The 24,837-nt window shown below is 39.1% G+C and overlaps 4 protein-coding genes across 4 annotated transcripts; 3 read left to right on the top strand and 1 right to left on the bottom strand.

The window, feature by feature from the left end:
- Positions 1-101: 101 nt before the first annotated feature.
- Positions 102-2,871, bottom strand: LOC107189069 (condensin complex subunit 2-like). The gene is made up of 3 exons (XM_015577503.1): positions 2,618-2,871; positions 2,414-2,537; positions 102-2,246 (listed from the first exon to the last, which is right to left on the bottom strand). The coding sequence occupies exon 3, from the start codon at positions 2,179-2,181 to the stop codon at positions 124-126; it is 2,058 nt and encodes a 685-aa protein (XP_015432989.1). The 5' UTR covers positions 2,182-2,246; positions 2,414-2,537; positions 2,618-2,871; the 3' UTR covers positions 102-123.
- A 1,265-nt stretch (positions 2,872-4,136) lies between these two features.
- Positions 4,137-7,655, top strand: LOC107189017 (N-alpha-acetyltransferase 35, NatC auxiliary subunit). The gene is made up of 10 exons (XM_015577445.1): positions 4,137-4,385; positions 4,567-4,628; positions 4,920-5,455; positions 5,526-5,718; positions 5,782-5,963; positions 6,032-6,364; positions 6,441-6,833; positions 6,915-7,088; positions 7,155-7,271; positions 7,351-7,655. The coding sequence occupies exons 1-10, from the start codon at positions 4,327-4,329 to the stop codon at positions 7,504-7,506; spliced, it is 2,205 nt and encodes a 734-aa protein (XP_015432931.1). The 5' UTR covers positions 4,137-4,326; the 3' UTR covers positions 7,507-7,655.
- Positions 7,656-8,565: 910 nt separating this feature from the next.
- Positions 8,566-10,975, top strand: LOC107188931 (IQ and ubiquitin-like domain-containing protein). The gene is made up of 6 exons (XM_015577330.1): positions 8,566-8,786; positions 8,983-9,210; positions 9,325-9,872; positions 9,965-10,165; positions 10,428-10,806; positions 10,870-10,975. The coding sequence occupies exons 1-6, from the start codon at positions 8,566-8,568 to the stop codon at positions 10,973-10,975; spliced, it is 1,683 nt and encodes a 560-aa protein (XP_015432816.1).
- A 5,878-nt stretch (positions 10,976-16,853) lies between these two features.
- Positions 16,854-19,885, top strand: LOC107188932 (IQ and ubiquitin-like domain-containing protein). The gene is given in 3 exon segments (XM_015577331.1): positions 16,854-17,058; positions 17,986-17,995; positions 18,643-19,885. Coding segments are annotated over 3 exon segments (1,458 nt in total).
- The last annotated feature ends 4,952 nt before the right edge of the window (positions 19,886-24,837 follow it).

Consider the following 24,837-nt stretch of genomic DNA (forward strand, 5'->3'; position numbering starts at 1 on the left):
ATTGTTTTTTACATCCTTATGTCAGTATAAAATGTAATAGGTCACATGTATAAAATATCTTGTTATTTACATATAAGTAATACTATTTTACAATTTTCTGTAGCAATTACATTGTAGAGATATTTAATTTGCAGCAACAATGATGTCAGACATATCTGGAAGGGACTGTATTTTTAACGTTTTTTCATTCGCTAAATGTAGCAAAGATACAAACGAAATAGGGAAACTTAATGCCTCCATATTAGCTTTCGTTAACATATTTGGCAGTTCTCTATAAATTTCACTGAAACTTTTTTGTTCTTTCATTTTGTTCTCAGTTTCTTGTTCCACCATATTTTGTGTATTTATAGTTTCTTTATCGTTTGTAGTTATCAGGCGGTTCCAAATAGATTTTTTCAATTGTCGCATATCAATTTTATTTGCACGAACGCTATACGCGATAGATATTTTATTTGTTAATTTGGGAACGGCAACTAAATTGTCTCCTATAAAGTTCTCATGAATTTCACCTTCAAATCTTAAATCAATCGCGTCCTCATTATGATTTTCTTCAGGTAGTTCATAATCTTCATTAGGAATGTTAGGACAATAATTTGATACATCATTATCGTTGGTGTAATTATAATTGTCTATATCATCAAACACATGGGTAACATTCAAATCGTTTCTGTTTTGTGTACCCATGGCTGTTAATTCATAAAGATATAGCTTAGTTGTACTTGAAATATTGTAATGCATATCTCGTGGTAATGTCTCTTCGTACCATTCTCTTTCAGCAGACTTTAACTCTATTCTTCCTGTGCGATTCAATACAAATTTTGCCATTACAGCTTGCTTTACATTATCATCAAAAGATAATTCTATTTCTTTCCTTTTTACACCTTGTTCTTGATGACATGTTTCTATGATTTTGCTTCCACCAATGTGTTTTTTGAAATTATTTACCTTCCAGTGACATGGACCTGCCCAGTGAATATTATTACCTGTCTGAAGAAAAGAATATTCAGATTTTTTTGTTAGTTCAGTGTTAGTTATGATTTTACAGAGATCTACAATCTTTTCTACAGGTTTTTGCACTTTAACATATGCTTCCACATTATCTTCAACTTCAATATTAAACAAATTTATACTGGAATCAACCATTTCATTTTCAGATTGCAAACTGGCATCTAGGTCAAATTGAAATTTGTTTCCATTATTTTCTTCCACTTGGTCTTCTTCCTGTTCTTCTTCATTGACATCAGTCCAATAAAGGAATTGAAACTTAGCCAATGGTGGACATATTTCTGATCCAGAAAAGTCTACATTTGGAATATTTTCTTCTCCATTTTTGTCATTCTCCTCAGTTTTTACAGTATCAACAATAACGTCATTATATAAATGTAAATAAAATTTGGAATTTGCATGATTTGGCAACATAACTTGATATAGTGCATCTGTAGTTTGCCAATCATCATCCCCCATTAACCACAATGTGGGTTTCATTATTTCAACACTTCCTTTTAAATTTTTAACAGTACTGAAAATTGTTTGCTTCGACTTTTTCTTTTTCTTTTTCCCTTGTTCATCTGAACCATTTACTTGATTTACTTGTACATCTGTGTCATCTTGACTACCACTTCTCACAAATTCTTTCTCCTGTTTATCCATGCCACCAACAAGTTTCATTATTTCTGTATATACATCATCTACACGATATCCATAAACTTTAGTACTTACATCCAAGGATGTACTAGCTACTTGCAAGTTAGACATATTGTCATCTTGTTTTTTAATCATGTAAGTCATGAAATCGATTATCTCAAGGTTAAAAGCATTTTTCATATTAATTTTGTTTTCCATATTAAGTTTTATACACTCTGATATACGATCTATTATTTCTGGTGCTGACAAATGTGCTAAGACACCTAGTCCCAAGGATCGTCGTTTATCATTTGTAGTATTTTTTATCGATATAGTAGAAATATTTATATTTCTTCTCCTAGCCAAACGTTCTGCTTCATCATTGTTTTCTGATAAAACAAGGGATGACGCATTTTGAAACGATTTTCTTCTTAAATAAGATGGAGCGCATGTAAGTAATGTACCATCTGGTAATACGTCTTTCTGATTTGTATTAGTTGCCATGTTGTAATTGCATTTGGGTTCATATATAATAAGTAAATGTGTAGAAGTTTTCATAAACTATGAACATTTGTTATCACCAAAGAAGTGTTTTTACTTGGGCGCTTTGTTATATTCCAGGCCTATATTGTATTTACATATGAATAAATATATAAGATATTATTTCTTACATTAACAGTATTATATAAAAAAGTATTGGAAACCATTTTTTAGTTAAATTATCTTATTTACATTACTTTATATAACTCTGTAACAACTAATTAACAAATGAATGAGTGTAAATGGTTACCATTTAATGTAGTGAAGTTGTTTAGCATCTTCTCTAAATCGGTCCTCATCAATTGCAACAAGGTATAATATTGTTGTAATATGTTCTGTAATTGTTGGAGTGTTCTCAGTTCGTCCACAAGATCCTAAAAGTAGTGGAATTAAATTTGAAATTTACGGGATAGTAATTACATTAAAACATAATTTTATTATTATTTCTTCCAACCTTATCTTCCATTTGTTATAGAATTCATAGAAACAAAGACACATCAGAAATATGTAAAAAAATGTATTGTCGTTGAAATATTGACGCTATCAGTTACAGATGCCATAAATTCGAATAAGTTTGAATATAATACTAGTGTTCGTAAAACTCTCTTTATCTGTCATGAACCACTGTTGATGGGTATAATGCAGCCAAAATGGCATAAAACCACATTATAATAACTTGAGACGTCAGATTTTTTTTATTCAAGTCACCTGAATTGATACTGTGTACATATTTACAATTGCCAGTATAGTGTTTCTATTTAATATTTGTTCTTTATATGGAATAATAAATGCGAGGGCGAACTGCAATGTGGCGCCATTTAGGACAAGACACCTAACAATAAGCTATACTATAGCCAACTATGTAGTATCACACTCTACCGCTAGATGTTGATGCGATATCAATAATTGTTAGTTCAATTCGAAATCGCGTTAAAAAAACAATGGGTTCTAATGGAAGGCTCGCGAACAAAGTTATTTTTTTATAGTTTCCTTTGGAGTTTTTCCTTCTTAAAGTACTGTAATTCCAACCCAGATAATGTATATTAACCCCTAATAATTATTAATTAATAATACAAGTATTTCTTAATAGTTAGGCGTCATCTTGCGATAAGAACGTGGTACTACTTGGCTAGTAGCCTGAAGTAGCTTGGACGTTTTGCCGTAGATAGCACCACCGAACCTAGTCGGTGATATTAACGTCAATGAAAATTTCGACGACAAACTTATGAAACCTGTATGAAGCTTTGAAGATCCTACGGAAGATTTGCAAGTTACAGAAGAGGGAATTTGCGACGGATAAATTACAATATTTTATAAGCCTGAATAACACCAGAGCGTATTTCTACTGAATCTATAAAAATATTATTATAAATAAATTGTCATATCATATATCTAAGTAGTATTTAAGACAATTGTTGTTAAATTTATAGAAATACTATTGTAAATTGTATATTTTCAAACTCGGTTACCGCTAGGGGAAAAAGTAACGTAAGGAAAGGGCCTCCTATCACTTTGTATATTTATTTCAGGTACTGAAACAAATGTTAAATCGAATGTTAATTTGGTATAAATTTCAGTAATTCCCCAAACTAAAGAGTAGCAGGTCCTTCGCCAACTTCACTTTTTCCCCTAGCGGAAGCCGAGTTTGCTCATTGGTGTACTGTGTAATAGCACCGACTAGTGATAGCACTACAGATATTTTTTGGTTTCATTTATTATATAAAATTAAATATTAATTAAACACGCCAGAGCTGAAAATTGGTGATGCACAATATCAATACAAAGAGGTTCAACAAACAATTCGATACCATTACAAGAAATGTATAATCGTAATTTCAGTAATCTTTCTGTATTTTTTGTTATATAGCATTGAATATCATAACTTGTGACAGATCTCTCATTTGACCTGGTGTCTTTTGATTTATCAAAAAGGGTTGGTCAACTATTTTGACTGTCACTGTATGTCACTCGGGAATAGGGTACAGGTGATGCAGTCGCAGAAGGGAGGAATGTATATCTTTCGATAACTTGAAATACTTGAAACTTTCATGCTGGAGAAATTATTTGTCTTAAAGAGGCTGAAGAAATTATAGTTTCGATTGAAAGACAACATGGTCTCGTACTGTTGGCAGTGCTGTTAAATGTGACAGACAGTCTGCAAGAATGGCGACTATGGTGGAAGAACAGACTTCGGTTGACATGAGCGAAGATAAAGAATTACAGTGAGTTGTATTCAATGAATTTTAATAAAAAAATTAAAGAGTATGTTACGGACAACTGTGAAAAAAAATCATGATGAGAGTACCATGATTTTGTCCAGGATTCTGGAAAATAACCTAACGTGCAATACACTTCGCGATCTTTGGTGATATTTTTTAATTTATACATTCATTTACGTTACAGATATGACCAAGTCAGTTACAATTGGGTGGATATTACCCAAGAATTTTTCGAAGCCATCACAGGTGCTTATTTAAAAGAAGCTAATTTTCTCGTTTTTGGATGCTTGCTTAAATTTTTTAAATCTTTTTTCCTGTCCACTTTTTTTCTCTTATTGTCTTGTTAGACTTGGAACAATGAAGTTCAATTCTTTTGTCTAGGAAGTTGAATTTCCCGTTCAAATAATTTTATTTGTCTTTAATCATGAGTTTGTTTAAGTTATGGTTCTGATGATTTTAATTTCAAACTATTAGTAGTACAATTAACATCAGGATTGTATTATCTGTATTAAATATTTCATTAATATGTTTCTTTAGAATTGGAACTGGGAGAACTTTTGCGCGATGAATTGTTTGGGTTATTTGAGGCAATGTCTGCTATTGAGATGATGGATCCAAAGATGGATGCTGGTATGCTATGTAACCGGGGCAACAATAAACCAAGTACTTTCACTCAAGCTGTTGATTCCGGTGCATTAAAACTGAATAATCTGACTCCATCAGAGGTCATAGGAATAATTGATTCAACCTATGCGTGTATAGTGTCATGGTTAGAAGGTCATAGTCTAGCACAAACAGTTTTCACTAACTTGTACCTTCATCAACCCAGTCAAATAGAGGATAAACCTTTGAAGACTTTCTGTTATGCGGTGTACAAAATAATTGAGATAATTAGAGATTGCATAAACAAAGCATTAGTGTTTGAAGAAGAAGACTTTCAAAGTGTTACTTATGGCTACAGATTGCAACAAGATATTGCAGAACAAAAGACTATATCTATGTTGCGTGAAGTTGAAGAGGAACTACATAGGAAAAGTAGAATAAAGCCAGTTGATGTAGAATCTGAGAAAGAAGTAGGTATAAGAAAGTGAAAATACATTGACTAAAAATAAATGTGTTATTTAAATGTTATAATTTTTCTAGTATAATGATGGGCTAGCTCTATATGCCAGAATTAGATTTACCAAATTGTTCTATCAAATATTATCGTTAATGGGAAAGAAAGAGCAGCTGCAACAAAATTTAAATGATTGTCATAGATTATTATACAAGTGTTCATATATGATTCAAGTTATGGTTAAGACAGTCGATATGGGAGAGAAGGCTGATGAGATCTGTAAGTTGTGTAAAATTATTTCTCTGCTTGTTTATTAAAATATAATTATATCATCATTGCTAGCAAATTACCCAAATATTATGGGGTTTGATCCCATGGTGAATCAAAGATTATTACCACCAACATTTCCACGATATACTAAAATAAAGCCAAGAACAGAAGCCCTAAAATATTTGGACGAATTATTGAACAGATTTAGAACAGTTACTATGATCACCAATCAGAATGGATTTCATGCAGCATTGGTAAGTAAAATTTTACAAGTTAATAGGAATTCTCAGCATAAATACCAAGTACACTGATTTCTTTTTAGGACTTTTTTTTAGAATTTTCACGACAAAGTCCGTGTATATTATCTAGATCAATGTTACAAATAGTTTATTTACCTACAACAAACCGAGTATTCGGTGTACATAACTTCGCTGATGTTTTGAAAGACGCAGCGCGGAATTTTATCGCACCACCGGTTTTAATGCCAAAGAGCACGTTGCTTCAAAATCATCAAGCCAAGGAGTATGTGGATAGTTTCATGTGTCACTGTGTGAGCCTCTTTAGTACGCTTTTGCAGCTGACTGGTCATAACAGAGCAAGACAGAGAGATAAACTGGCACATTTATTGGAGGACTTTACCGCGTTCCAAGAGGAAGTGAGTTCAAATAAAATCTAAATGAGTTTACATGATTCTCAAGATTTCTATTATAGCAAATTTGAAATTTGGACAGGCTGTAAGAGTAGATAGGTTCTTACATAACCTGTCTTTAAAAAGTGTTACACCCAGGTCGCATTTAGACTGTTTTGGAATATGGATTTTGTATCATACACTACGAGTAATGGTCATGTATTTGTTAAGTGGGTTCGAGCTTGAACTGTATTCAGTACATGAATACCATTACATCTTCTGGTACCTGTACGAATTTCTTTACGGATGGCTTGTATCGGCTCTTACGAGGGCCGATATGTCGTTAATGGACCAGGATGTACATAACGATGCGCATAAAGGTAGAAGTGCCAAGAAGAGCGCTAAAAATAAGAAAAAGAAATCAACGCCAAGACCGAATGACTTAGAAATATTGATGTATCGGGCTATGCAAAATATATGTGGAGGATATTATAAAGTAAATTTTGATCAGATAATTTCACAATCTAGACATTAACAGGCAATCAAATTTATAATGAAAACTCTGTTTATATTATAGGCTTTACTTGGTTTTCGTATGGATGGAAGAATACCACTTCCAGAAATGCAATTTGACTCGGAACGTGTTCGATACGAGCATAGGTTATTACCGTTTTCTTTGCTACTGACACCGCCACCAATGCATTATCAAGAATTCTTACATATGACTAATGCACAAATGCATAAAAGAAACGTGAGTGTAATAATGATATATGTTTGGTATTATACTTTACGTATTCTTAAATTTCTGTCTTTCCAGGAGAAGGTTACTAGTGAAATGCAATACTTAGCTGGCTGTCATCATTTTTATGAAGCAAGAAATATGTTTGAACGAGCATTATCTCTTTATTCACCGAATGCCAGCATTGTAAACGAGGTACAATTATTTTAGACGAACCTTAATTTTTCTTTTTCGCTGAAACGTTTTTACTGATTGTGTACTTTTTGGTTTGCAGATTAATGATTTACTGAAAGTATCCAAAACGAATTTCGTGGTTTTGAAACTACTCGCCGATGGACATCAGAAGGACTCAAAAGAACCTCCAGTATTTGATTTCTCCTGTCACCAACACTTCCCACTGATCAAACTTACCAAAATGAAACCTTTGTAATGCCCCCATTCCAAGCTACGGGTGGACATGTTATTTATTTTAGCTTTAACCGTGGAAAAAATATTTTTGTGCTGTTGACTTCTGGATGCCTTTTCTTTCCCGTTCAATACAGAATTTAAAGCCTCCACCTAAACCCCGCCCACACTTTCACCCCGTTTACTTCATTCCTTCATTAACCAGTTTTCTTCCTTTATTGTACAGATATGTATTATTTGCCGTATATATTTTGTGGATAAATTTCTATACTAAATGAAAAAATGATACTTGTATATAGCTTATCAAAGATTGTATATGTTTCAAGTGAATTCATGTGCATACTATGGAATGAATGTGTCGGTCGTCTGAGGATAAAGTTTGTGACATTCACAGTTCGTCACGAGATGTAAATACAACTTGTAGAATATATAGCTTTGAAATGTTGTATAGTAAAAAGTTACGCTACGTCGATGAAACTGTTAACAATTCTCCCGTTAGAGAAGATTCACGTGCAACATTTTGAATATATTGCAAGGCTTCAGCTACGAAACACTGATCCCGATGGTAGTCTTTTTTACCAATAACGATCCCGTAATTTCATCGATCTCACGACCCGATTTGTTTGCCTGTATGAATATTGCGTTCGTTCTGATTTAGGCGAGAATCGCCATGTTACATACATTGTTAAATTCTGTATAATACAGAAAAGGGACGAAAAAAAAAAACGAGACCCAGGACACCGAATTTGTGTGTAAAATGAATGATAAATACCATTGAATGGTAAAGACACTTGTAAATCATCAAATTCGAGCGAGAATGTGATATACATCTAATAAAAATAATAGTCCAAGAAGGAAATTGTGTTTGTTTACTGTGGCATTCACGATCAAGCAATTCCATTGTACTGTATATTTGTACCATACTATACTAAAAACAAAGAAATGAACTGCATATCAGACAATATACTCTATCCACAACCTATTATTTTCAACAGCTGTCCAAAATAACTTATCGTCCTAGTCTTTTTAATATCTTCTATTTAAAACATTCTTTATTATCCAGTTACAGAATACATACACCAAAATGGTTTGCACTCGATTGATTATAGAAGATCGAAGGATAAAGAAGCCTTATTTAGGCGGATGGCGGCACAAAATCACAAGATCGGAGTATTTAAATGCCGAGTCACAGACAGGTCCGCGAAAAATGCCATCAAAGACCAAATGCAGCAAAATGACACAATACATCGCGGTGACGGACGTAGAGACCCAAACACCGTGCCATCATCCGACCCAAATGTGGCGGTGAGGTATTCTCTGATGAAATTAAAAATACTCGACGTCTCGAGCGGCGAGAATTCTTCTCAACTTCTCGCATACATTCTCCTCCAACGGTGAAAATTAAAAGCCGAAAGATCGTCCCATCAGATGAAATTAAACGCGAGATGAAAACTCCTTTAGTCTCCCCTTTTTTCTTGAATGTCTGCTTTTCATCATTTAGGCCAGACTGCTTCATATCGAGCGAATTGGACAAGTACATGACGTCGAAACCTTACGAGACGTACGAAGAGATGATGCAACGATTGAATCACGACGGAAACGCTCGAATTATCCAGCGAAACTGGCGGATATATTTGTTGTTGAAGAATATAAAAGAATATGCGAGACAGTACCGAGAATTGGTGGAGAATTGTAGATTGTACGAGGAAGAAAAGGTGATGATGTATAAGTATGTAGAACTGTACGACGAATACAAGGAAGTAACATAAAAAAATCTATTCCTTGTAATTTTAAAAAGCATTTCCATTCCCAATTTATACCACCCTTTTGTCACTGTTTTCAGAACAAGGCACCGACAAGAAATACTTCGAAGAACCAACCCCAAGACCCGTCTGGACTTCGACATGCTGTACGATCTGGTGGAACAATGGCGACAGGATCGTATCGATTGTGTGAACCAGCGTTTCTTCAAGGCAGCGAGATGTGCCGAGGGTTACCTGATCCTCGAAAAAACGGTGAATATGATGAACGTGATCGACACGAAGAGGATATCGATGAGGGCGCGCTACAGGAACCGGAAGCGCGTCAAGTTCCTGACAGTGAACTGCAAGCCTGTGCGTTGGATAGGTTACAAGGAGAAACAGACGGAAATGATCACCATGAGGAACCAGAAGGCTCGCGAGCTGAAGATGATCTACGATTCCTTGACGAATTACGAAGTGACCCGTGGCGAACGAATGGAGATTTTAACAATTTTGAGGAAATCACTGGAGTTGCACAACTGCGTTCCCGCGTTCCATTTGTTTCGACTCGTGGAACAAGAGTTGGACTATCTGGCGAGGGAACTGTCAAAGGATATACCTATGGATTACTTCAGAGAGAGAATAGTCTGTAAGACGGAATCGTTACAGAGACGTATATAGTCTTTCTTTCTCGAGGTATTATCGTTGATTCCTGATTCATCCTCTCGTTTAATAACACAGTCGGTTACCTCCACTTCGTACGGTCATCCCATTCTTGCTGTTGCGTGAACGACGACAGGGAATTTTGTAAAAATGTGGACGACGAGAAGCTCCGTGAACCCATCGAGACCAGAACACGAATGTGCAAGAGTTGCTCGAAGTTACTTCCGTATCAGAACTTCACGGTTCACGGAAGAATGACGAGGCTTTCCACTTGTATCGGTATTGTAATTAAGTTCCTTTTAAATGTGATTGTAGTCTAATCACTTTAATGATACAATCTTATTCGTTGTGATGGTTAAGTTCTCGAGAATTCTATATATGTACTATTTTACCCATCTACAACATCTTCAATCTCCACACAGAATGGAGAACATTCGAACGCAAGCGTGTACAAAATACGTTTCGTCCCGGTAGATTTCACTCGAGATCCATTTCATCCAGTCGGGTGATTCGTTTAAACATAATGTTTTATCATTTCCAGCCTGCACCTGGTTGCGTGAGCGGAACATCGCGCACGTGAATTACAATCCTTACGTGTTCCTGTTGAACTGCGTGCGCACGGACGAGAGGACGAAAGAATCCCCGTCCGCGATCGCGTTCATGATGCAAAAACACGACATGTACCACTTGGTGAACAATATTTGGCACGGGCGTTCGGTGATCAGCGAGAATGGGGATTTGTTTCTCTTGAAGGTGGTTCGATACGACGTGGATAAGGAGTGGTCGCCGTGGAATTGTATTGTGTTGACGTCCGAGGAGGCTGAGATCCATTGCACGATCAGGGATCTCGCGACTATTTATTCCAAGCCTCTGATCGAGAAAATCTTGTTGTCCCATCAACTGGCGAAGAATCAATTTAAGTATGCGTATACTTTCGGTATAATTGAACTGTGTTGAGTTAAATCCGATTGAATTTTTTGCAGACACTTGATGAACTTCGAGTCCCAGTTTCGTGAAACATTTCACAAGATCGAAGACAAACCGTCGTATAAATCGACGATCAAGGTGGACGATTACAATTTCTTCTGATACAGAGATTTTCTTCTATTAGTGAAATTGAACGTACACTTTTATATAAGTTTGTTTCTTCAATCAAATATACTGAATACAGAATGGAAATTAACCCCTTAAGCGGGGAAGGAATGTTCGTATGCCGCACTGTGGAGTGTTTGACTTTAAAAACTGGTCGAAATTACAATTTCTGAACTGAATTAAAAACAAAAAGAGTGTTTTTTTTTCGTATAATATTATTTAAACGAAGTGATATTAGTTTCTGTGACGTCAAATTGTATGCAAAAGTATAAGGCCACATATAGATCGACAGATAGATCCATTTTCCCCACTTAAGGGGTTAATAATCATAAAGTTATTACAAGTCCAACCGAATCCAAGTGATAATTTTCAATTTTTTTGTTGCTGGATTTAACCTTACCTTGTTACGTTTTCCGCGACGTAAATCGATCTGTACCGTTGCTATTCACCTTTAATAGCGTCAACGTCTCTGTTCACAACCGGAAAATCACTCTGTGAACGGTTTGAAAAGGCTTCTGCATTTTTCCTAAAGCTCTCCCTTTCCACGACACATACACGGTCTGGCAAATTGGCCCGTGTACATCTTCGACCCGCTGTAATTAAACGAGTCTTTGTGACCCAACAGCGAAAAGGGACGAAGCGGGGCATGGAACGGCAAACTAAACAGCCGAAATGTCCAGTTTTTTTTTTTCTTCCGCGGAGATGGACAATCGTGGTTTAGATATCGTTTGTTGCAGAGCCTCGACAGAGAGAACCGAGCGCAGAGGGAACCTTTGTGCCGTGGATATATAAAATCGAAAAATAATAGACTAGAAAGTGCTTTTGACCGATCGACCAAGCAGGTTGCCATTGGCAACGCTGGATTTAAGGCTTTAAGCTTTCAGGTGGCGCGGTGAGGTCTCTCCTCTGTATATGGACTGCGTCGCGTTAAAAGCACCGATTGTTTCCTTCTATCCTCGCGCTCTTTTTCCGCGAGCGTCTTTTTCTCCGTTCGTGGTGTCCGTCTCGATAAATCTAATTTCACTGTGTTTCGTTTCAAGGAAACCGTTGAGCGTCCCGACGACCCGCGTCGTCGTCTAATTTACGGTTGGTACCGCGGGACGAGTGACGATAAATTTCCACCGATGACGACGACGACGGTCCTTCGTCGCGACTCGTCCAGACGAACGATGATGAACAATCGCGGGGCAGTGGCTGCGACTGATAAACAGAACCGGTTATAAAAATAATTTACGGCCGGATAAACAATAAACCCGTCTCGTGGCCGCGGAATCGTTCCTGGAGAGACAGAGGGCGGTGAGTCGAAGCATGGGGTTGATTTGTATTTATTGCGATACTCTGGGGGAGGGGGGGGGGAACGTATTTTTTTGGGCTTTCCAGGGTGTTAGTCCTATTTGAATTTTTATCGCCAAAGCTCTCTGGTGTTGCTGCGCTTTTTTGCCGAGGCTTATGAATTTTGTTCGCTCCGTTTCGGAGATTATTCATTTACCAGGTCGATGGAAATATTCTGTCGTTTTTATACAGAAGTGTTTTTTCGTTCTTTCGAAACGCTGTTTCTGTACAAAAGTGTTAAGATCGGGTTTTATATGTTCAAATTATTTGCTCAAACCGAATTGTGCGGTCATATTTGTGCAAGCACATCGTTGCGGCTAAGAAACTTACGTGTTTGAATAATATTTGCAAATTGACATGTGCATTCACATTTATCTAAGCAAATCGTTGCGTCTAAATAGAAGCTTACGGGTTCGAATGATTTTCGTAAACTGACTTGTGCATTCAGATTCATACGTACAGTAATGCGCAAGTCAGTTTGCGTAAATCATTTGAACATGTAAACGGGCCTGAAATAGAATATAACGACTTACAGTTAATTTACGCAAATTACCAAGCACAAGTCAGTTTGCGAAAATCAGTTGACCGTATAAACGAGCCTTTAGACATTGTGAATCAGTTGTATGAATGAAGATTGTCCCCGATTTTTTTTTATTATTCATACGGTCTATCGAGTAATTAGTCCATCGTTACAATAATTTGTCGCGATATTACATTACATACACAGAACGGATAACAGAAGAGAGGATTTACGGGACCAGCCGGGCCGACGATTTTAACGAGAAGGGCCGTTTAATATTTATGCGCCCGAAATAATTGCGTCCTGGTTGCAACATCACCGCGAATCAATTTCGCGATTTTTCGACGACTCGCGACGGTATTATTAGTGGAACTCGGTCGTCAATTATCGTGTCTACTAATCATCCAACTCGATGCAGATACTCTTTTACTGTTGTTTCTTTTTTTAATCAACGCGATAAACAGATGCAAATTTTATTGCAATGCCGGGGTTTTTTTTGCGAACGTACAACGCGACCCCGCTCGAATTTTCACATTGATATTATTTCAAAGCGTACCGAAAACTTTCTTCTTTTTTTTCGGCCGGTCGGTGGTTAATTTAAACACGATCTCGTCACGGTATCGCCGCGGAATATTATTTCAGAGTATTAATTTGAATTTTCGAAAAAAATGTTAATCCACCGTGGACCGAGAAGAACCATCGACCCGGTCAAATATCCGTTCGCGCGTTTTCGTCACGTTGAGCCGTTACATCAACCATTCCCTTTTTGCATTCCTTCAATGCCCCGAGCGGTTTGTTCGAACGGTTTTACGTTCGTGTCGTCTCTTAGCAACCTCTATTTTCTTTTTCTCTCTCTCTCTCTCTCTCTCTCTCTCTCTCTCTCTCTCGTTAAAATACATAATTCATAACACACATACACACAGAATGCGCGCGTGTGCGTGACGCTTTGAAAAACTTCAAGAAACAGTTGAAGCTCGACACGATTTCAGACTCAAAATCGTTTGGAAAAATTACAGGCTCGTCCCCTCGTGCCCCCGAGGATCGAAAATTTATAAAGTTTCGAGCAACACAACGCGTCGTAAAAAAGAGAGAAGACAAAAAGGCAAGGGAAGTCTTATTGTTCGTGAAATTTCTTGGGCACCGTCGTCACTGAGAATGAAACTCGGGAAATGAAACGGATGGGGCAGGGGAGGACGTTAAAAAGGAAATAGCCGGGGACAAAACGCGGGTTGTCGATTCAAAAAGATGCACATCCGCTTTGTGCCGCGTCTCTCCTTTCTTTTTTAATGAGAAGAAACGTAGCCCGGGGGACGAGAAAAAGGGCGGCACGGAAACGAAGAGGCGCGCGCGCGTGCCTCGCACATGCTTCTGTTCTAGAGGGGTTGTATTTTTTTTCGATTCTGTGTCTTCTAACGGGGAATCGTGAATATTTCATGCAGAGATGTACAGTCTGCTGTCGGTGATCCAATTAACTCTTTAGGGTTATGTGGGTTAAAAACTGTCCCACCTTTTGCTTAGTTTTTTATACACGGTGGGATATATTTTAACCCACCTCGAAAAGTTGAAGTTACTCGTAGTCATACAGTTTAATATTTTATATTTATATAATTTTTTTTATATTAAAAAAAATTCTGTGCAACCAGAGTTTTTATTTTCTTTAAAATCGTGTGCCTCGAAGAGTTAAACGAGAATTAAATTTTTGTGTACGTATGACTGCGTTTAATTACCGAAACTTAAACACTTATTCGTCGGCGAGTGGGGAACGCTTCGAGGTCATCACTTCCTCTTTCCAATGCAAAACTGAATTTTAATGTTCTCGTTTTTCAGCGAGATTTTATATGCTTCAATATCGTTCTCCACTATTTAAGCTTCTTTGAGATTGGCGTATTCACGGAATTTTTGGTTAATATTCACTAGTCTAAACAGTTACACACCAAATTAAAATACTAGTTAACAGATTTGATTGATTCTCTTGATGTTGTTGACAAATTTTTCGGAAATTTACAAATTTATGAATTAACTAATTTCGTCACTTTCATATCGTAACAAAATTTCAAAAGATCTGAGAAAATGTATTGTTGTAACTAGACTGCGGAAGTTTATGCAAATTTAGAATTTCCGATACCAATATACAAAAATTCAAACTGATCAGAATTTTCAATTCTGTACTAGAAGTTTTACTACGTTAATAATAACACATACACAGGATCAGAATTTATTAACATTTTTATCTTATGGTTTGTTCCAATGTACGGATGAGCGTGTAATTAAAGAGTTTATGATGATGAATCGATTACGTTAATTAATTCGACAAATGTACAGTTTGAATGGCGTACTTAGATCCACGTGAATTCCTCTTCCAAGTCGAGACACGGTGTACCAGCTTATCCCGCCGTCGAATTTACTCCGGCAATACATTTATTTATGGTTGAATTTGCGCTAGACCACGTTCGTTTACGGTGAAATTTATATCCCACTAAGCTGTCGCCGATACGCTGCGTTTATGGTCGAATTTATGGGAGAAAACGCGAACGTCGATGATTGACGCTATAATATTTATGCCGTTTGCTTTAGTCGCAGAAAAGAGGAAGACAGAGTCGCGTGATCGAGTTTCTTTAAGTCGCTTCTGTACCTTAATAAAATAAAATATTATTAGCCTCTTCAATAAGTAGTTTGTCCTCTCCTTAAAAATGACAAATATTGTACAATCTTCTTACTTCGATTTCACGAAACTAAATTTCTTATTCGAGACTTAATCATTCCTTGTAGGCACGACAAAAGTTATTGATAATTGCGTAAAAATTAATTTGGATCAATCGAATGCGTATCATTTTTAAAGAATAACATAGACTTTATCTATACCAAATTGGGATGTCTAAACAATCCTTGATAACGTCTAGTGATTCTAAGATACTTCACGAGACTGCCAGTACAACGTGGCCATGTTTGCTCTACACGATTCCTGATGTCACACGGTGCCACTTGCATTACGACACAGCTTTGCTAATGGCACGTGGTTGTGTTTACAATGCGCCACGTGGCACTAATGTTCCGGAACCTCTGTTTACGTTGCACCACGTGATCTTCAGCCTGTAATGCACTGGGAACCGCAGTATGGAATTGTATTTGCCGACTGGAATGAATGATCTAACTCCATACCACTGCATTCCTTGTCTTTCGGCCCCAAAGTACTAGTATTTCTACTTCGAATTACAGTATTATCTTCTAATAACTACCTTCTGCGTTCAAAAGAGTACACTCTGACTTTAATGTAAAATTTATTTATTATATTCAATATTCTAAACTATCACGAAAATATTCTAATCATTGAATATTGTTACCAATAACTAAGCTTGCTTTTTTAGAAGTATTGAAGTGACATCTGCAGAAATTATACAAAATATCCTACAAGATAATACGTTTACAACAAATACAAGTCCAGATTACAGTAATTCATATTTGTTTACATATTTCTGAAATAATAATTACGTGCCAAAACTTTTATGCAACCTCCATTCACATACTCCTCTAATTATTACTTTTATCATTCTTCTGTGATAAATTTTCCTTAATTTGGAAATAAAATTCGCATTTTGGTAAATAATTTGGCGAACTAGAAGTGACAGCCTTCCGTGTACAAACTTGTGTGTCAGTGAAAAAGTTTACTATAATCGAAGCTAGAACAAAGGTAATCGAAAATTCTGGCAATATAACATTAAAATAAATTCTAAACAAATATCTGTTTCATCCTCTGCACCTGCACTTCGAATCCTGTCCAATACACTCGTCACCCCCCTTCGATATTCCTCCATAAAATTGAAATTAACACGATGTCGTAACGCCAAAAACGGTATCAGAGAACTGAAAACCTTTTTTACCCAGAAACGAAGGGAAAGCGCACGTCGACGTCAATTCCGCCGAAAACAAGTTCCCGATTATCTTGATCCCGTATAGTGGGCAATTTCGGCCGCGTTCCCCCACTCAGCTGTCCGAGGCTCGTTTGGAATTGTAAAACGGCGGACAATGCAGTCCCCCCCCGGCGAATCCTTTAAACCGTCGCGGCATAGTAATTTCCTTTACTGCCCGTATTACCATTATCCCCCGTAAGCTTTCAGCCGCCGGTTATCCTTTCAGAGACGTGCTTCTTTTTTGTTTCCACCTCCATCCACTAGCTGGTCGAACCTGCCCGTCCAGGATCGATTTTTAAACGATGGAATCAACGATGACAGTGAGACCATTTCCATGCGGCTGGAGGAACAAGATGACAGGGGCCGTTTATTGGAACGTGTGCACCCAGACTGGACGAAATGGCCAGGACGTCATGGTCGAGAGGATCTTGCAGACCGAGTTCCTCGTCGATAAATGCACTGCCACGCAACGTCACGTCGGGATGCAGGCCAGCTTCATTGACGACGCTAGTGACACGATAGTACGGAATGGTACTTCGTCTTTGGACTCGAGCTGTAAGGACTCCTCGAAGGACCAGAGGATCCTCGAGAGCGAAGCCCCCCCCCGAACTCCGAGCTGTCTTGAGGGGCCGTGCCATTTTTCAGATCTTTCGGCTGATTTCCCGAGGTACGGTTTGGATATTCCGTTGAATATGCACCGGGTCGAATAAGAAACGGGAACACTCCGGAGAATTATGTTTAATTAGTCGACTATCTTGTTTTCGTGGATTCGTCCCGTCCGGAAATATTTGTGTAATTACAGAGAGTAATTTCGAAGCTTCGCGTAATCATAGCAACGCCGTTACGGGTAAGGCTTGCCCTCATCCCTCGGTTCTTCGGTAAAGTGTTCCCGGGCGATGTCGTTTGTGCTGTTCCGAAGCGTCTCCAATTGCGAAACATTAATTAATTGAAATGAACGGTAAAAGAAATGTTGATCATTGCTCTTCTCATTAAGTTGACCTTGAAATCTCCCCTATTATCATATCCGCAAAAAAATTGTTTATTTTACATAATGTTCCCCTCTATACTAAATAAATTCTGTAAGAACATTTTATTTCATATTGTCTGATCCTTAGGAGATATTCCAACAGTATACAGTAGCTGATAAAAAAGTTACCATTTTTCTGATTTCTTTTACTTTTATTAACTTAATCACTGCAGCCAGCACTAAAACCATAAAATACTGGGTTTTTCTAATTCTTCATCAGAATATACAGGGTGAGTTAATAAGAACTACTATCTAAAATAACTCGTTACCGTTAAACGTTTGTGTCAAAAAACGTTTTAATGAATTATGTAACATTTTAAGAGACGTACCGGGTGGATATGATTTGATTTATTTATCTCTTATTTTTTTTTAGATATCAGGGTGACCTTGTATTTATTTCAAGGTCCATGCATCTTTTTCTTACACCACCATGTTATAGGTGGCTGAATTCGTCCTCCCATTGCCAACAACGTGATACTAAAAAAAAGATGCATTGACCTTGAAAAAATTCAAGGCCCCCTGATATGTAAAAAAAAAATTAAATTACATCCATCCGATGACTTCAATCTGTAATTTACACAGTGCTTCTTATCGACTCACTAAAGTTTTAAGTCGACGTTAGAAAATAATGAAAAAATATAACAAATCGAACAAGTGGTAACGTTTTTATCCGCTACTCTATGCTATTTTCTGACGAATCCTCATTTTTACAAGTAAACCAGCAATCTATCCAATTCAATAAATCAATACATTCCCCCAGAGTGAACCTACAAGCTCACCCAATATATATATACAAATTCGATCCATAAACTTCCCACCGAAGAAAATCTACCATAGAGCACGTATATTCTAACCGTTCGTTGGTCGCTGCCCGCAGAGCTCACCGCGGCGGTCGAACCGCTACCACCCAGCCATCCACGGTCCCGTCAGGCACTAAGGACACGGACGACCAGCGAATACCCCAGTCCTATCGCAGCCGGGATTTCGTGATACTAAACCGCACATCCCCGAGAACGCGAACGGACTTCGAGTTGCTCTACAATCTCCTTGACCGTTGGCGAGTCCGCGAGACAGAGACCGCAGCGAGTGTTCCGGTCTCGGAGCCCTCCAGGACCACCGCACAGTTCACCGGTCTAATACTGTCGAAGGAAGTCGAACTGCTGCGAGCCATAGACTCGTTGAAAACGTCCGTGAAGACGTCCCGGCGGGAACGATCCTACAGAAAGTTCCTCGACGATCTGTCCAGACCGGTCGTTTGGAGGAATCGTCGCGGTGAACCGATCCTCGTCGACACTCCACGTGCTCGTCGCGCCAGAAGCTTCAGAGACAGGTTCAACCTATTGTCCAGAGATGATCAATCCACGGAGGAACGAGTGGAGGTGCTGTGTCAACTTCGAAGGGACATCGAGCTACACACATGTAAGGTTTCTGATAGTGTGGTACAGTTGGTGGATCAGGAGATCGATCTTTTAGCCAGGGATGTGGATGAATGTAAATTGAACTGGTTGAGAAGTAGACTCAGGTTAGCCTTTTTGATGTTCGTCCGAGACGCATTGGCTACGGAGTTTGAGGATGTCAGCGTAATCAGCTGGTATCCACGCAGTAGAAAGATTTGCAGAAGCTGTGGTAGGTTGCTGCCAATAGAAAAGTTTCCTGAAGGGAAAATACGTCGATCCTCTTCCTGCAATTATTGTTTGTACGTTCAGGCAAGAACTGTGCCCAGAGTCGTCTATGGACCCTACGAGTGTTTGCTTCGCGATGTCAGGCGCAGCGAGGCTAGGATGCGTTGTTACAGTAGCATCGCTTTTGTTATCGACTCGAGGATCATTTACCATCTGGTGAACGACATCTGGCACGGGAAATCGGCGATCTCCGAGAACGATCGTCTGTCCGAGCTGAGATTTGTGAGGTTCCACAGGGACGTCGAATGGTCACCGTGGAACTGTCTTTTGTTGACGGTCACGGAGGCATTAGTTCACAGAAGGGTCGACGAACCGGAGAAGTTTTACGGGCCGATGATACTGCAGAAGTTTCACACGAGGAATCTGCAGGCGAAAGTTCAGTTCGAGTCGGTGGCCAACGTCGCGAGGAGTCGCGAGCGAAAGAAGTCGCGAGACTGAAAAACAGGCCACGGTCTTTGCGGGGGCGTGATTAAGGGCTTTACTGCACGGCGAGTATCATTTATTGCGAGGATTTCTTTCGAGTCTTTGTGGAAAGTTTGCTACGGTTGTTTTGCCCGGAGTTATTGTCGGACGCTCCGTGTCGAGGATCAGAGGCGTTACAGCGCCTTGGTAAAGCGAACGAGTGGGACTCCCGTGGCTTCTTAATGTATATTAATGTAGCTAAGTGTTACACAGACTGTGTTAAGATGATTCGTGGTAATTTGTACTGGTGTCGAAATCGATGAATACGAATTGTAGGAGAATGTTAAGAACTTTGGTAATAAACGTATAAAGACACGGACGTAGGAGCAATTTTTTCAATCAGTATCAGGCGTACTAATAGATCAAAGTAATTGATTACTTTATGAAGAATTTAAAATTTTCTACTCTGATGTATTGTGGTTAAAATAAAAACGAACCAAGTATGCCATGTCTGAAATCGTGTGGAGAAATAATATTTCTCTAGAAAAGAGTAGATTATGTTCTCTTGAAAAAAGTGGTACGTTTTTATTTTAACCACAATAGATAAGGACTGAAAATTTTAGTGTGATTTAAGAGTTATGACAAAACTGTCCTTAACGACTGTTTTCTTTATATTTGAGTGTATTACAGTCCATACTACTGTATTATTGAATTCAACGTTAAAAAAAGAATACGTCTCGAAAGTGTTAAAACCGGCGAATAAGGTTAAAAGCCAACCATGATCTGTTCGAATAGACTTCCAATTTCCTCATGAACGAACACTGAATTCCTGACAGACAGTGGGATCGTGACATTTATTATTGTATTTCGAAGGTATCCCAAGTTTCCGAATCGTCCATAGAGTATACTCGAATCGTTCGCGAGACTAAACCAGCTGGTAACCAAGTCTGCCCCCTCCTTAACAAGTTTACCGTCTGGCCCGAGGTAAGTTTAGTTCAAAGCAACCCGAAAGTTCATCCCCTGATGCAAGAGTCGTTTCTATAAATTCCGTCTCGGTTTCGGGGTTCGAAGTTCACCGATTACCGCGAACGATCCCCGTTTTTTCTCATCCCTGATAAACCAACGTGTGTGCGGGAGGATCGTGAAAGAGCGAAGAAAAAAAGAAAAAGAGTAACGGGCATGGAGGACGTTCGACGTGTAACGTCTACGGGTCCATCCCCTATAAACGATTCCTCCGCCAGTGTATCTCGCGTAAAGGGGCGCCCACGAGACCGAAGGTTTTATTTCCAATTACCAAGTTGCGGAGACCAGCCGAATAGAGCCGTGGGGGATGCAATGCCAGCATTAGGACCGAGAAGTTACCGCTGCTCCTCGTTTTCCATCCCCTTGCCGCGCCAGCTCGGCTCGACTCTCACCCGTCGCGTTGATAGCGCGAGTTAATCGTAGCCGCAGTTTATAAACTAAGTTTCCGTCCTGGCAAGAAAAGAGCCGCCTGTACCCAGTGACGTTTAACCCTTTATAATCCCCTGCGTCTTCGTAGCTACGTCGCTACTGTGTGTATTACAGTCCCTCTCTATTCATGGAATCCCTAAATTGCTACTCTATTTTCGTTGTGATACCTGTTAGGGTGACGTATACAGGTGGCTGACCAGGGATAGGGATATTCTACTGAATTCGATGTAGTGGATCATGGACATTACTTTGGATTTTTTTCTGAATGTTTGTCTTTGATGCATGTAAGTCGGTTGATCAGGGGCGGGGATATTCTACTTAATAAACAGTAGTGTGGGGTGAAATATTTTTTGGACATCGTTATAGGTTCTTTTTAAATGTTTGTCCTCGATGTATATAAGTTGGCTGACCAGAGACGGGGATATTCTACTTAGCGAAAAGAGATCACGGAAAGTGATCCTTTTTGTAGTAAATATTTTCTGAACTGTAATGATTTACAAATGGATTTACTCACGGGGATGTTTAATCAAGAATCTACCAAGGTACCTCAGCCTTCCTAATCACGTTCTTCCATTCACGGACCTAAATTCCCCCAACAACATTCCAATTACAGGGGACGATTTTACGTGGTCGTTCGCTCGGTTCTAAATACGTTTCTACATTCAGACATCACGCGTACAACGTTCATCGGACGAGATTAAGCGGAGAATGAATTATCGAACCGCCCTGGAATCGACCAGCGCGTCACGAACGAGGCGCGTATAAAACGAGTAAACCCGTTGCGTAAATATAACGGAGTGTTGAAAATGTACGCGGATAAATTGGACGCGATATTTTTCCGCCCGTTCTACCCCGCAATCTGTTCCTTTTTTAGCCCTTTTTTTTTTGTTTTATGTTGCCGGTATAACGCGAACGAGAGCCGCGTCGCTTCGAACGACTGGTCCGCTGTTGAACGAAGGTCCGGTTTTACGGGGCGCAAATAAAAAACGTATCATCGTATTTAAAAGGAGAAACACTAATAAACCGTGACGAAATACTCGCGTTACGGGTCATCGAGGGGTGCGTAACGCGTCGCCGGGTATAAAAGATGGTAACTTTTATTTCACCTCTCGGTGAACGGCGTCGTAACGCGAAAACGTTACGATCGACATTTAAACACCGATGTGTACTGCTTTCGTGAGAAATTCACGTTTCAAGATTTCAATTTGAACCGAGAATTTCATTAAATCGAGGCTCCTCCTACGATGAAAATTTTTCACGTAAAGAATGTTCAAGTCGTCGCGTGAATTACCAATGAAAAAGGGCTAAACAAATGTAACTTATCGCTCTACTGTCCCGAAACTGTGGTATTCAACGTGTTAGCGTGATCGGGATCGAAGACGGTCCATGATTACAGTTAGGTAATACTTTCGATTCCGTCTGAGGTCCGATCGGATATAGGTAAGCAACAGAGCCGCATTAATAAGGAATACCGAGGCTACACGCAATTTACCCTGCAAATATATGCACCGAGGAGGCTTTGAGCTGCATCCGAACACGCCTGATCAAATCATCCGCCGCTTATTATTGGTCAAACGGTACCGGGCCAAAGCCAATACCGTAAATTTCAAATAAGCTATCGCGAGTCCCGCTTGACATCAAAGCGTTCGAATCGACCGCGAGGGATTCCTGTTACCGAATATCTTAGACGCAGGAGAATTTCGCAATCGTTTTATTCCGTCTCGAAGTAGCTAAATAAATCAAAACGTTTCCGAGACATTCTGTTGCTCGGTTCGAGGCGAACGGTGGCTGAAGAGGAATCTTTATTTCCACGGAATATTGGAGATTCGTTGGTTTTTGTTTTGGTACCATTTATCGAACCATAAACGACCTACTGTTTTTATTGTCTGGCCACAAGAATCTTATTCTACTTGATATTATTTACGCGGCCGTTTGTGATAAGAGAATTCAGGTATAGAATTGTTCACTTATTTTTCATTTATATTGTTTGAAATGTATAGGAATCTACGAATAGATTATCATTGGACGATAAGTACCGAACGAACAGTTACACAGCGGTATCGCTACTGGATTGCATTACCACGTTTGCCCTGGGTATACGGTTAAGTAGTTCACGGGCGCATGTGGTCAGACACGTAGTTTACTGTAAGACGATTATACGCTCAGCCCAGGATGTGTGTGTTTGGGTGTGTGTGTGTCTGTACTTTGGATAGTTACAGTGTGACTCGAGTGCGCCAAACCGAGACAATCTCTTGTTTCAATTCCGTGGGTTTGAATTTCATTTGATCCTCACGGTGCGGATGAAACTTTTGCTATGGAATACAAGATAGAACTGGTCTCCCGTTACCACACTGCGCTGATTTCATGCATTTACAGGATAAGTTAGCCGCCGGACACGTGGTCACCACGGCGGTGAATGCAAATTGCGATACAAGCGAAAGCATTCCGTGGCAAAGTATACCCCAACCATTTCGACAACCTCTAAATTCCAACGAAACACTGTTATCATCACTACGTAGAAAGACGAAACATAATTTTCAATAAAATGGTATTAAAGAATCGTACACCAAAATATTGAAATAATATTTTATACTGTCTTTGTATACTACGTTCCGATGAAGCGGAAAATCACGCTGAGATCGAAGGGTTCTGGAAGTGACGAGGGTGGATCAGGGATTGCCAGACACCCACCCCCTCAATTCCTGTTCGCCAAACTATGCGCGGAAAAGTTCTTGGGATTCAGGGCTGAGACTGCGGCTGGTGAGGACGATAATTAAGAATTAATGCGAGTTTACTCGAATCGATATCAAAAGGGTTGGCGAAGGGGTACGGCAGGGGGGTGGAAGGTGCGGTATCCAGCGTCATTTGCATTTAAAGCGGACCGTCTTCTTGACACTGATATATCCTTGTCTATATCGTAGTTAAGATCGTGCTTATTTATGGGCCGGCGAGTCCCGACCGCGAGGAATATAGGAAAAGCCGAGAAGAACCGTGGGGTGGCCGGAGGAGATCCTAATTTAAACTCGGACACCTTATTTCGATGCAAAACTGCGGTTAACACTCTGCCCCCGCAATAATCTCTCCCGCGGCTGCCGTGGAACGTACGACAAATTTCGTGACTTTAGAAGCGCCTCCCGTCTCGAGAAGAAATGCCTTTTCACCGTGCCGAGAAGAATGAGATATCCTTCGGGGCGTTTGTCTGTTATTTTACTGTTCGATGAAGACTGGATGGAATAATACTGTGGAACGTACATTGTAGAGCAGTTGATGGTATAATGTGCACCGTTGTGAAATTCTGTGAGGCGTTTTATGACGTTTTATGGTCTGAAGTACTGTTAAGTGTTCTATTATAGGATGTAATAGAGGATATAATATTATAGATATAGAGGGATAAGAGGATATAATAATAGAGTATTAGACAAGTATATAGACTGTATATGTATACCGTCGAGAGATAATGCGTACCGTTGTAAAGTCCTGTAAGGAAGTTTATGTTGTTTTATGGTTTGAAATACTGTTGAGTATTTAATTGTAGA

Source organism: Dufourea novaeangliae, unplaced genomic scaffold (genome assembly GCF_001272555.1).
Source record: "Dufourea novaeangliae isolate 0120121106 unplaced genomic scaffold, ASM127255v1 scaffold125, whole genome shotgun sequence".
In the NCBI taxonomy this organism is placed as follows: Eukaryota; Metazoa; Arthropoda; class Insecta; order Hymenoptera; family Halictidae; genus Dufourea; species Dufourea novaeangliae.